This window comes from Poecilia reticulata, linkage group LG9 (assembly GCF_000633615.1).
Source record: "Poecilia reticulata strain Guanapo linkage group LG9, Guppy_female_1.0+MT, whole genome shotgun sequence".
NCBI lineage: Eukaryota > Metazoa > Chordata > Actinopteri > Cyprinodontiformes > Poeciliidae > Poecilia > Poecilia reticulata.
In genome coordinates this window covers 22,455,715-22,468,670 of record NC_024339.1, presented here as the reverse complement: position 1 = coordinate 22,468,670, position 12,956 = coordinate 22,455,715, and the positions used below count along the sequence as shown (strand labels likewise).

General features: G+C 39.8%; 1 protein-coding gene across 2 annotated transcripts in view; it reads left to right on the top strand.

The window, feature by feature from the left end:
• Window positions 1-12,106, top strand: part of sgsm1a (small G protein signaling modulator 1a) — a 29,789-nt gene extending 17,683 nt beyond the window's left edge. The window contains exons 12-25 of one of the 2 annotated variants that reach the window (XM_008418689.2): window positions 786-921; window positions 1,802-1,931; window positions 3,084-3,148; window positions 3,237-3,382; window positions 3,824-3,952; window positions 4,041-4,223; window positions 5,031-5,102; window positions 6,288-7,271; window positions 7,466-7,590; window positions 8,298-8,380; window positions 8,497-8,606; window positions 8,719-8,815; window positions 9,093-9,260; window positions 10,637-12,106. In XM_008418689.2, coding sequence (XP_008416911.1) covers window positions 786-921; window positions 1,802-1,931; window positions 3,084-3,148; window positions 3,237-3,382; window positions 3,824-3,952; window positions 4,041-4,223; window positions 5,031-5,102; window positions 6,288-7,271; window positions 7,466-7,590; window positions 8,298-8,380; window positions 8,497-8,606; window positions 8,719-8,815; window positions 9,093-9,260; window positions 10,637-10,725 — 2,517 coding nt within the window. In that variant the 3' untranslated portion in view covers window positions 10,726-12,106. Of the gene's footprint in view, window positions 1-785; window positions 922-1,801; window positions 1,932-3,083; window positions 3,149-3,236; window positions 3,383-3,823; window positions 3,953-4,040; window positions 4,224-5,030; window positions 5,103-6,224; window positions 7,272-7,465; window positions 7,591-8,297; window positions 8,381-8,496; window positions 8,607-8,718; window positions 8,816-9,092; window positions 9,261-10,636 lie in introns of both variants that reach the window. The other variant, XM_008418688.2, reaches the window with a different exon arrangement.
• The last annotated feature ends 850 nt before the right edge of the window (window positions 12,107-12,956 follow it).

Genomic DNA, 12,956 nt, shown 5'->3' with positions numbered 1-12,956 from the left:
CAAAGTGAACATCAGCACTAACCAATTGGAACAAAAGGGCTGACTCATATTTGTCAATAAATTCACCTTAATTATCAAAACTTTTGGGAAAATATTTTATGCCCTGAGAGACAAAAGCTAAGGTTTTAAAATGTTGTACATCCTGTTACATCTGGCATTAAATAACATTTCAGGACAGCAACAACACACTAATAGTCAAACAAGGTGGTGGTGGTTAGGGATAATGTATGAGACTGCTTCTACGTTCTGCTGTCTACCAAAAAATCCTGAAGAAGAACGATCAGATTGTGAGATTAAGCTGGAGCATTCTGGAGTTAGACATCTGCCAAATGATCAATTTAAGCACACCGGCAAGTCCAGTCCTGAATGACCTAGTCAAAGTCTGGAAATCTGTATCGATTGAGTGTTAATGCTCTAAAACATTCCAATTTATTTGAATTCAAATAATTCTGCACAGATAAGTGTGCAAATATGTATCCACCTCTATGTAAAGCTCTTTTTACCACTTGGCTGCTGCTGCAGCCAGTTATTAGTTATGGGTACCAGTTATTGGCTTTAGGAAGTAATTACTTATCCACTTAGGGCCAAGGTGGCTTGGAAAGCCTATTTCCTAAAATGTATGAAATAGTCACTTGGTAACTGTTTTTTCGTTTTTCTGTCTATCTTTGTATAATATTAAAATCTTGTTAATCTAAATAATTGAAGTGTGACAATAAAAACTCACTGACTCAGCAGGTTTCAAAACATTTCCCATTGTTGTTGACTTCAGTTTGATCCTTTTCCAGGGGAAGGTGTTTCCCAAACTGAAGAAGAGAGTTCCTCTGGGATCCGGGTCCACGGAGTCAGTTTCTGACAAGGAGGAGGACGAGGCCACCGACTACGTCTTCCGCATCATCTTTCCAAACAGCCAGTCTGATTTTGGTGAGTTTTCTCGCTTTGTGCAGAAGCAAACCGATTTGAGAAGCTTGCGTTGAAATGAAAATGTTGCTCCTTGTTTGTTACAGCGACTGTCTCCCACCTCCCCCATTTGATTTTTTCTCTTCCCCTTGAACTGAGTGGACAGTCTGCTTCACGAACAAGGACTCTGGTTGCACCCAGGAGGTGCTGCAGCTGTCAGGGAGAATCCCCCTCACTCACAGAAAGCAGCTGTAACACTGTCACACATGGGCTCGTCAGTCTGTCGTCTGTCGGCTTTCCTCGTTTTAATTCCTCGCGTCTCATTCCCTTCTGGTCTAAAGTGCACCTCTGGCAAATCGTATTGATGTGCGGCGTTATTAAAGCCGCTTGTGCCGTGCCTTTCTAACCACATTTCAATGCAGTTAACCTTTCAGACACCAGCTGGGGGTTGATTGGTCAAATACGCACACTTCCTACACAGTCCATCCATCCATTCATGCAAACAAATCTAAAATTGCCTGAAAAGTATTGAATTTGGATTTTGAAAATGCATAGGAACTCTGAATTTGGCTTTTGAACTGCAAAATGTTTCCTTTTTCCCCGTGATCCAACATCTACTGCGTGGCGCCTTCATGCTTTCAAACTGTTTATTAATCTCTGGTGATATAAAAGTTTTTGTGTCATCACTCAAGCAGGAATGAATCGCTGATGAACAATCCTCTGAAGTACTTTAAGCGGGTCGCAGCTGATATGCATTATTCTGCTTGTGCCAAAGTGTTTTCCGTAGCGTTTACAATCGTCTCTGTGCTAATGTAATTGCTCCTGAAAGCCTTCGAAGTGCGGCCTCTTTTAAAGTGATAATGAGGTTGTGTGTGTTTGTGTGTGTGTGTGGTTTTGCATGTAGTGCCTCCTCCAGATCTGATGGATCACGGATCTGCCCTGTGGCAGCCCAGTCTCAGGAAGTCTTCGTGTTCCTCCTGCTCCAAGGGGAACTTCTCCGATGGCGCAGCGCACAAAGGGTGCAACTATGAGAGGTGAGAGAAAAATACGAGCCATTAATCTACACAGGAACCCATTCGGCCCTGAAGCTTTTCTAATAACACCAAGAAAACTGGAGACGGAAGACAGATACAAGAACGTCGAGACTACCCAGAGGAAAATGATGTGACATTTGGCTGACTGGAATTAGAAGAGTTTGAGGTAAATTAGCTGATAACCGTGGCAGTAAAAAAAAAAAAAGACGAGCTGCTTTGCAAATTTGTGCCACATGGCAGCACAATAGTTTATCATTTTACAGAAGGTCAACCTGAACCCTGTAATAAGCTGTATACCAGAGATAGTGTATGATGTGTCATGGAAAATATATATATATATATATATATATATATATATATATATATAAAAAAGATGTAAATCAGAATGGCAGCTTAATGATGGTGTTGTAGAAGAAGAGTGCTGGGTACGGTGCTCTGCTACAATATTTACACCCCATGAATATTTTCACATTTTCTCACATTGCAACAACAAACCTGAGTGTATTTTTGTAATTTACCATGGAAGACCAACACAAACCAGTGCATGACTGGGGAATGGAAAGGACATGATGCATGGTTCAACAAGTAAAGTAGGTCATTTTCTCTACATTGGTTTTATCAACCATGGAATGTCACAAAGGTCTGCTTAGACGCAATATTTGGTTGGCAATGGTATTTTAGTTGTCATGTATTAAAACTCTACTTTTCAGTAATACCCTAAACTCTCAAACCTTGGTACAGACTGCAGTGAGATTATCTTTTATTGGGGGGTGGGAGTGACCCCTGAGGAATTATGGGTTGATTGCAGGTTTTATGGTCGATTCAATATTAATTAATATTAGTGGAAAGTTATGTTTTCCTAAAATCATGCTGCCCTAGACCAAAGGTTATTCCAATTTGATTGTTAGAGCTATTTAATAAAAAATGATAGACTGAAATGTCTCTAAATTAGCAAAAATGTAAGAGACAGCCCCAAACATCTTCTGGCTGTAAGCGCAGTCATCTCATTTACCCTGCATCCTTTCCCATCTGTCACGTCAAACGCACCTAAAATATATTATTATTTGACCAGATATTAATCATTGCATGTGGAATGAATACTTCTGCAAAGGTGCTGCAGCTTAGATAAAATCATGCTGTGTCTTTCTGCAGGACTCCTCTGAAGCTGCTGTGTGACAACATGAAATATCAGATCATCTCCAGGGCGTTTTATGGATGTACGAAATGCCGTATTGAATATTTTCAGCTCTCATTCACTGTCATCTGTTGCGGTTGGATTAACTGATTAGCCGTCTCTTCGACCAGGGCTGGCGTACTGCCGCCACCTGTCCACCGTGCGTACGCATCTCTCTGCCCTCGTCAACCACGCCATCGTGGCGCCCAATGCGCCCTGCGATGCCTCCGGGGGGCTCACCACGGACGTTTGGCAGACATTTCTTAAGGACTGCACCGTAAGCACCACGGCACATGCTTTGACTTTAAGTGCAGACAGAAGGCTCTCCGCATGCTCACACACACATACACATGTAACCTCAGCGTCTCCTCTGCCTCTTGCTCAGCCTGCTAGCGATGCGGCTCACGCTGCCGGTCTCATGAAGCCTGACTAATGGTCTTGTAAATTACACCTAAACACCACTTCTGAAGTTTATGAAGATATTAATCAAATTCATGAGGGGTCAGCAATATAGCCTGGCTCATTTCAAAACATTAAAACATTGCTCTGTCATGAATAATTGAATGCAAGCTTTGATCATTAGTGAGGCAGCCGGTGTTGTTTTGGCACATTAAGGCGTGTGTGTGGGAGATCATTGTCATTTTTAATAAAGCAGATAATAGAACTGATCAAAAGGCAAGCTCTGGGTCGATCAAAGGCTTGTGCTGCTTTTCGTTAGACCTACAAAGAGCAGGAGCTGCTCCGCTTGGTCTACTTTGGCGGCGTGGACCCCTCGCTGCGTAAGGAGGTGTGGCCTTTCCTGCTGGGTCATTACCAGTTTGGGACGTCAGAGGACGACAGGAGGGAGGTCAGCCCCGCTCCTCTGTTACTCCATCCCTTCGGAGGTCTTCTGCACCAACACCACTGACGCTTGACTGCTCGCTCTTTGGCCGCAGGTGGATGAACAAATGCAGGCTTCCTACGAGCAGACCATGAGCGAGTGGTTGGCATGTGAGGAGGTTGTCCGCGAGCGAGAGAAGGAGCAGCATGCTGCCGCTTTGGCGAAGTGCTCCTCTGTGGCGAGCGTGGACAGTTCCAGTCAGAGGATGACCCATCATGACTCCACTGTGAGCAACGAGGTAAAGCAGAAAGAAAAAAAAAACAACATTATTCACAGTTTAAAATAAAGGCCGCTGGTCATTTTTTACATCCTGCTTATAGTTTTGCTGCATGTTTGTGGTTACATGAGTCCAGTAGATATTATCTGTGAACAGGAAGTCACTCAGAGCTAAAACCAGTTTGTTTAGGGGTAAATAATCTGTTTGATTATTTGTTGTATAAATATAAATTATAACAAATGTTCAGACAGAGATGACTCATGAATAGCTAAACTGGAACGTTTAGCATGTTTATTCACATCATTAATGAGAATAGTGAAGTACGTAAAACTATGCTCTTTTTTATAAATACCTGTTTAGCAAAGGCTGAAGAGGCTTGTTTGACATAAGTTTCACCATATTTTGGTGTGCGTATTATTTTGTAAGCATATGAAGCAAAAATACTTTCATCTAGATTGTAGAGTTGACATTTTGATTATAGACATTAAAGTAAACTCTCCCTTGAAAACATGCAAAGCATTTTGCACTTTTTGTAAAAAAAAAAAATGCTTCTCTAAATATGATGCTTTAATACAATTTTTAGGTATGTAAAAAGAACATCAATCCCCAGTAAATTCTAGGATTTCAAACAAAAGTCCACCTCCTTGAATCTACATGATTTTACTCATTTTGTATATGCATAAAACAAGGAATGAGTGCTCCTTTTAAATTCCAGAGGGTTTTGTGCGTAAGAGAAAAGAAAATGCTTTTTAAATTTTTTAGCATCACTTATTTTGTCGATTAGAACAACACAGAAATGACCATTTCTCCTGTGGACCTTTATTCCAGTCTCATTCGTCTCACAGCTCAGACAGGGAGAGTCTGGCTCGCCTCCAGAGTGACTCCAGCAGCAGCACACAGGTATCCAAACCCAACTCCGTCAATTCCTCTGTTGACTCTGTTCACACAAAATACAAACTTTACATTCATTCTGCAAAGACCGTCATTCTCAGAGGCAGACTTTACTTTTTGTGTTCTTCTAAAACGTCCTTCATGAAGGACGTCCTTCTTTTTCAGAGGAACTTTTATTTCTGTAGCATTTGTTTCTGGAGCCCATTTACTGAGAGATGAACTAGTGCTGTGGCTGCATGTTAAAGGGCAACTTGGATTTTTAGGTTGTTTGTTGCATGTGATCACATGGACATTAACGGGTTTTCTTATATATCGTTCATTTGTGAAAAATGCCAAAGATAACGGAGTGACTGGAGTGTTCATAGCTCAGTGGAGAAGAATGATTCTCATAGTGTCTAAATGTCTTTGGGTAAGAAACTGAACCCTGTTTGTGTAGGTCTGCCTGTCGTGAGCAGCCATTGTCACAGGAAAACAATAGTTTCTCTCTTTTTGCATTGGTTAGAAAATGGGAATCCTTACTTTAAACCTGAGATTTACAAATGGTTGCCAGCAGAATCCAGCACTTTTTTCCAGTGCAGTCTTAGTGATCATAATGGTGCAGTCACTAATCAGGAAAAATTCTGATTTTACAGTTTTGTCTTGTCACCAGTAGAGATGAAAATGGATGAATATTTATCTTGTAAGGAGTGCTTTAGAAATCAATTTACAATTTCCTGATTGATATAGAATAATATTTTACCAGGTGATGCCTGAAGTGTTATTAACTGAATAAAGAGTTGATCAGCTGAAGGGTGACAGAGTAAGAGCTTTGTTCTTTTCTTTGAGACATGATTATCAGATGTTAATATCCTGCAGCTTTTAGCCTTGAATCATCTTCATTGTCCACTTTTATCTATTTTAAGCAGCATGCTTTTATTATTAACAATAAGAGCTGGAGAGAAAATAAGTGAAAAAGGACTAAAGAAAGTACATTTTTTTTATTTTTAGCCTAGAAAGCCATTTTAAAAGATCACAAAAAAGTCTGGCTTCTTGAAATCACAATCAGAAACCATTGCACATACTGTAAATGTCTAAACTATTCATTTAATCTAGACATTCTGAACCAATGTTTTGCATTCTCCTTCCTGCTAGTTCTTCACATCCTCCCATCCCTTCCCCTGGAGTAGTCTGCTTCCCTTTGGCTTGTTCTTTCAGGTGTTTGAGTCCGTCGAGGAGCCGGACCCACCCGAGTCGGAGTCCAAGACCGAAGAGGCCAAACAGTTGCCGAAGATGCCCAACGGAGCTGTGCAAAACGAGTCAAGCTCTCCCGACTCTGGGCATCCTTCCTCTCGAAACTTCTCCGTCACCTCTGGCCTTTCAGATGGCTCCTTCAGCACAGAGGACAGCTCCGCACCTGATGCGTCCCAGAGATCCACAGCTGCGCCTCCGATGTCGCAGAGCTCTGCCAAAGCTGCAGCGGGAGAGGCTGAAGCGTTGACAGTCGAGAGTCAGGTGGCGAGTGAAGAGAAGGACAAAGGGGAAGAGGAGAAAACATTTGACAGCACGGATAAAGACGGAGCCAAAGTGAATCCTGGAACACAGGACAACACAAAGTCTGGAAATGTGAAAAAGGAAGGAGCTAATTTTGAAGATAAAGACCCAAAAGTGAACATTAAAGAAAGTCCTCAGAAACACGCTCCACTGAAGACCGAGGAAGCTTCCAAACACAAAGAAAAAAACGTGACACCGATAAAAGAAATGGAAAAATTAAACACAACCGTCACATTTTCTCAAGATAAAGAAAAATCAAAAAGCCTTAAGGAATGTGAGGAGGGACAGATTCTGGGCGCCTCGATATCGGGAGGAGCTTACAGCTCGTCTCAGAAAGACGAGACCCAGGCTTTGACTGAGTCTGACGAGTCTCCTTCCGCCATAGAAATGGAGGAGATCCCCAACGCAAAGGTTTCCATGGCACCCTGGAGCAGGAGAGGACACTGCGAGACTCCGTCCTTCTCTGAGGATTCAGCAACTCCTGCAGATCTGAGGCAGGAGGTAGAAAAGCTCAGTCCCGAAGGAACAGAGTCCATCCTGTCAGAGCCGGAGATGGAGAGCCTTTACCCTCCTTTCGACTCTCTTCCAGCCGACGAAAACACAAAGGATGAAGTGACCTCTCAGGGAGCGACTGGGAGCCCTTACTCTGTATGCACACCATTTTTAACGAGTCTACATTTATGCGCAGCAGTGGTTCTCAAATTGAACTCAGGCAACACTGAGGAGAGGTTTTTAAAGAAACCTCCAGCTTGAAATAATTTGATAACCACTGATTTATTGAGATATAAGTCAACCAGATAGTAAGTTTATTTTATTTACTGTCATAATTACATTTGTTACAGCAAGATCTTTTGGATTTATACACACTAAATCTGCACCGCATCGAGAAAGACGTCCAGCGGTGTGACAGGAACTACTGGTATTTCACTCCGGCCAACCTGGAGAAGCTGCGCAACGTCATGTGCAGGTAAAACAGTGACCCCTGCAGGGGCATAGTCAAATAATAGATCACAGCAATGCTTTCTCACATCCATAAGAAGCTCAATCATTTGAACTTATCTGACTGACAAAAACAAACAGTCCATTTAGGAAGCTTCATCTGCTGGAAACAAGTTTTCCATTAAGTTTAGCATGTTCAGTCAATGTGGCTTGGCAATTTAAGACTTTTTTAAGGATTTAGTTCTTCATTTCAACAACACGTCTAGTTCAATATTTTAAATTCAGACTTTATTCTTTCTAATGTAATTTAAGATTTATGAAATCGTTACTTGTTAAAACACAAGATGAGTCATGGAAAATAAATCACAACTGCAGCTACTCAGGGTACGAAAATATTTGTAAAACTTTGCACAGTTTTCCTTCCCCTTCACAATTATTCTTTGCTTTATTTTGCACTGTTACATAGTTGCGCCATGAGAAAACATGAAGAAGTTTGCAAGTTTGCCCTCTCTTAAACTCTAAAAGTTTTATATTTCCAGCTATTTGCTTTGAGACTCAGTTTCGACCACAAACGTCGTTGACCTGTTCAATGATGAATATCGTTTCTGAAACACTTGTCTCCAGTGTCAGAATATTAGTCTGCAGAATGGCTCTAAACCTGCAGAGAGAGTGTGAGTCAGAGTAAGAAGCAGTCACATGGGGTTAAGGTCAGCTCTCTGCGCTGCATATTCACAGCTACATCTGGAGGCACCTGGACATCGGATACGTTCAGGGAATGTGTGACCTGCTGGCTCCTCTTTTAGTCATTCTCGATGACGGTGAGTCGAAACTCTCCTCCTTGTTCCCACTTGATTTGATGTATTTTTACAGTGATATTCTGAGCTGCATTAAAGACTTGGCAAGCTCGCTTTCCCTCTCCGTGTCCTCCTCTCAGAGGCCAAAGCTTTCAGCTGTTTCAGTAAACTCATGAAGAGAATGAATCAGAACTTTCCACACGGAGGAGCCATGGACACTCACTTTGCCAACATGCGCTCTCTAATCCAGGTGACGCAGCTTGAGTTTTATAATAGAGTCCGATAATAGCCAGCACATCCAGTCATCGCTTAGAGGTTGTTGTTTTTTTATTTTTTATCTTTCTTTCCCTCTCTGATTTTAGATCCTGGATTCTGAGCTGTTTGAGCTCATGCACCAGAACGGAGACTACACCCACTTCTACTTCTGCTACCGCTGGTTCCTGCTCGACTTCAAACGAGGTGATGTAACGGCTCAGGCTAACAGAGTCGGCGCCTATTAGAAGGAGAGAAGCATCAAAGAAGTGATTAGAGCTTTTTCTGTTTTAGTCAAATATTTGCTGCAGTTGAGCAAGTGCAGTTAAAGGTTAAAAAAATAACACAAATAGAGTTAAAAAAAAAAAAAAAAGCAATTGGAGCAATCGTAAGTATAAAAGGTTAATCAAGTAGACAGAATAAAGAAATGGAAAAATCTCTGAACAAAAATCCAACTCTCTGTTTCTTTGTGCTTTCTGTCCAGAGCTGGTTTATGATGACGTGTTTGTTGTCTGGGAAACCATTTGGGCCGCCAAGTATGCCTCATCAAGTCACTTTGTGCTCTTCATTGCCCTTGCTCTGGTGGAGGTATACAGGGACATCATCCTGGAGAACAACATGGACTTCACAGACATCATCAAGTTCTTCAATGGTAAAACACATCACCCTGTCGCTAATGTTCTTAGCACTTAGCCCTGTGCAGGGCAGTCAACTTTGTTAAAAACAACAAAAATGCAGGTAAAGCAAGCGAACCAAAAACCAAATAAATTTGTGATGAATTTGGGGTTTTGAGAATTTAAGTTTGAGTTCAGCTTCTTTGGCTTTGGTCATCAAATCAGACCAGTTAAATTGTTACAACTCATCCCCATTGAAGGGTTTTTTAAGCATAAACGACCCATTTAAGATCATGCTGTAGCATCTCACTCAAATTCGATTCAGGAATTTGACTAGGTCACACCAAAGCCTTCATTTTGCTTGTTTTATGAATTATTGGATATTCACCTTCTAGATTTTCTGCTTTTTAAAACAAACATTAATTCATGATTTAACAAGGAGAGCAACTACTTTTTTTTTTTTTTTTGCCTTTGGTTGTTTTGGATGGTAAAATCATCCTTTGAAAACATTATTTTTTTCTAATAAATTTTTTTTCTGATAATGTAAAAATATCACTGCAAGTAGAGAAAAAGATAGAAAAACGATATATAGAAATACAATAGAAATATATTTTTTCACAGTGTAAATCCAAATGAGGCTTAGATTGATTTGCCCAGACACTAAGACGACTCACAACACATGTAAGAGTCTCATCCGCATTTCTCACCTTGTTACTGTCGAGGCTCAGTTTGTTTCCATTCTGCTAGCTGACGAAAAACATGATGCTGCTGATGGTGTTTGATTAGCTGAGTTGATTTACCAAACAGGAAAATGGAGAAATGGGGAAACATGACATGGAGAAGTTTGTGCAGAGGTTGAACCATTTCCCAGGCAAACATTAGAGGTTATAAAATTATGATCTGCTCTGTTTTTTCATTTAGCTCTTTTCCCCTGCAGATCATTGGCCAAAATAAAGTCTATCTATCACTAATTTGATTTTACAAATCTATCATTTGCAAGACGGTAGATTTTCTGGCTCTCTACGTCCTTTGAACGTCTTTTATCTGTGCAGCCCAAATTTATCATATTTGGGTTGTTGCTCTTTCTGCTGATTTCTAGAGTTAAAACATGAAAACTTCACCTTACCCTAATTTGGTTCAGAAAATTGCACTTTTTCACTTTAACATCAGATTTTCAGTGAAACTTTAGTTTTATCAACAGCTGGGTGTAAGTACACAGTGACTCATTGGTGTAATTCATCCCACTGTGTGTGTAATCCAACTACACACTCATGCAAACATTTATCCAGAACAAGCTCTGCTCTATTAAACCAACTAAAATCTTGAGAGAGTGAGGGAAAAGCCTTTGGGTACAGTTAATCAGTGGTTATGCATCAAAGCTTTGATGTGCCACTCTTTTGTCTTTGTCTTTCAGAAATGGCTGAGCATCACAACATCAAGCAGATTTTGACCCTGGCCAGAGATCTGGTGTGCAAAGTGCAGATGCTGATAGAAAACAAGTGATTGTTGCTCTCATCCTCCTTTCCTTCCATGTAAAGAAGAGTCGGCTGTAGTAGCACAACAGTGTAACACACATGAATTCATACAATCTACACAAGGCCTTTACATTCACAGGTTGCTGCTATGAGCCTTACGGACTGTCCTCTGTGGTTTTTGTCCTGTCAGCACTGTGAGAACTGTGTCGATCCGAGTGCACTTAATATTTTAGTATAAAGACGTTCCAGATGCACATTTCATGCCAAAACGTAAAGCTGAATTCAAACAGAGACTATATTTATGAGAATAATAGATTGTGATACTGCTCTATAAATTATTTTAGTAGCCAACTATTAAAAAAACCCCAAAACAAATTACAAGTCATCCCTTAACAAAATAAGATTATAGGTACGTTTTTTTAATGTTATTTACATGCAAATATTTAAACGTTAACCTGAATCTGTCTGGTAGCCAGAAATCCAACCTGTTGCTTTAAACTTTGTGTAATTAGCTTACAGTCCCTTGCTAAAGTATTCACACCCCTGAACATTGTTGTTGCATTGCACCGCAAACTTTAATGTATTTTATTTTAAGTTTATCTGATGGACCAATGGAAAGTAGAACATGATTTTGTAGTGAAAGGAAAATCAGACATTTGTCAAGGTTTATTGCAAATGAAAAGTGAATAAGCAGCATCGCAACAGACCTAAAAACACAACCAATAGCTGCGGAGAAATCTAAAGCAGGATTCTGTCGTAAAACAATATCCTAAGCTTTGATCGTGTGTGTGTGAGACACCCACTTAAATTAACAAGAGGAGCATTAATCAGACAAGATTAACTTTAAAGAAATCGCAGGAATCAACATGAAGCAGAATACTGGGCGGCTCACCAGACGTTGCACCCGTAACTGTAGCAAAATGTGGTTCTACAGGTTCTGAGAGGCTGAATAGAAATCCACATTGTTCATTATTTTCTTTAATTTCAAAATTACGCAGGACTTTATATTGGTCTAACGTTTAAAACTCAATAAAATGCATTGAATTTGATTGAAGTTCAAAGGGGTATTAGTACTTTTGCAAGTCAGTGTTACAGAAAAATGTAGTGTTTTAAGTTTCCGAAAACTGCATTTTCTGCCAGTTTGTTTACTTTTGTATTTGTTGTGTCCTCGGAGAAAATTGTGATCAGAATATGTTGTGAACTCTTAACCTGATACTTTGGTGACTAAAGAGTCTGTGGGCAGAAATTCACACAGACGTGTACATGAAAAGACGAGCCTAATTTCACAATCCATGTGAATTGTTTTGCATTGTTCCGTGATCTTCTGCTTATTTTGTCAATCGAGTGAGTTACTTACTTTTGTTTTCTGTATTGTCTTGCATTGTCTGGTGCCTGCTTGTTCAATTAGACTTTAACTTCCTCTTTAAACAGAAAAGACAGACGAGGCAGCGGACATATTTAGTCACCCTAACCTAGAAACAACTGCTGTTCCACCTTATTCAGATTCATCGCTGCGATAAACAACATTTGCTTTGTTGATATGAGTAGCAATTACTCTTTTTTTTGACATATTTATATTCCAGTTCCTAATGGTTCTTGCAAGTCGATGCCTGTCATACATAGCCTAAAACTTCAGACACTTGTTGTTGTTTCATGAATGTAGTAGGTTTATTCGCATTTATTACTAGTACTTCTTTGTGGATTCCAAGTGCTTTCAGATTAACTTTTTTATTTATTTATAGTAACATTCTTAAGCCAAAGTACTTATTTAGTTAGTTAGTTTTCTTTTCTGGATGCTGCTTTGTTTGTAAAGCTGATATTTTTATTTTGTGGCCAGTTTTAAATGTGCACTATAAAACAATCAGATTCCATAGCACTTAACATATATATACACATATATATTGAATGGTCTATGTTCTTATAATAAAAAATAAAAATGGAATTATTATTTTTCCAAATCACATTGTTGTGTCTGTTTTACTAAATGTTTTATTCAAACTGAAACTAGAGGGGGAAGAATGGTCCACACATTTAAAGGAGTATCTTAGAATAAGTTATTATTCTTAAATTGTAGTTTGATAGAGGGGGAAGACGGGGCCAAATATTTAAAGGTCAATATGAAGCCTTTTATGGACTGGTGACCTGTTCACAGTGACCCACACTCTCACCAGCTCCTATTGATATCATTATGAACAGATTAGAAATTTAAGAGAAACTCAGTTTGAAATGGTAGAAATAATGTTTAGATTTATTAATAGT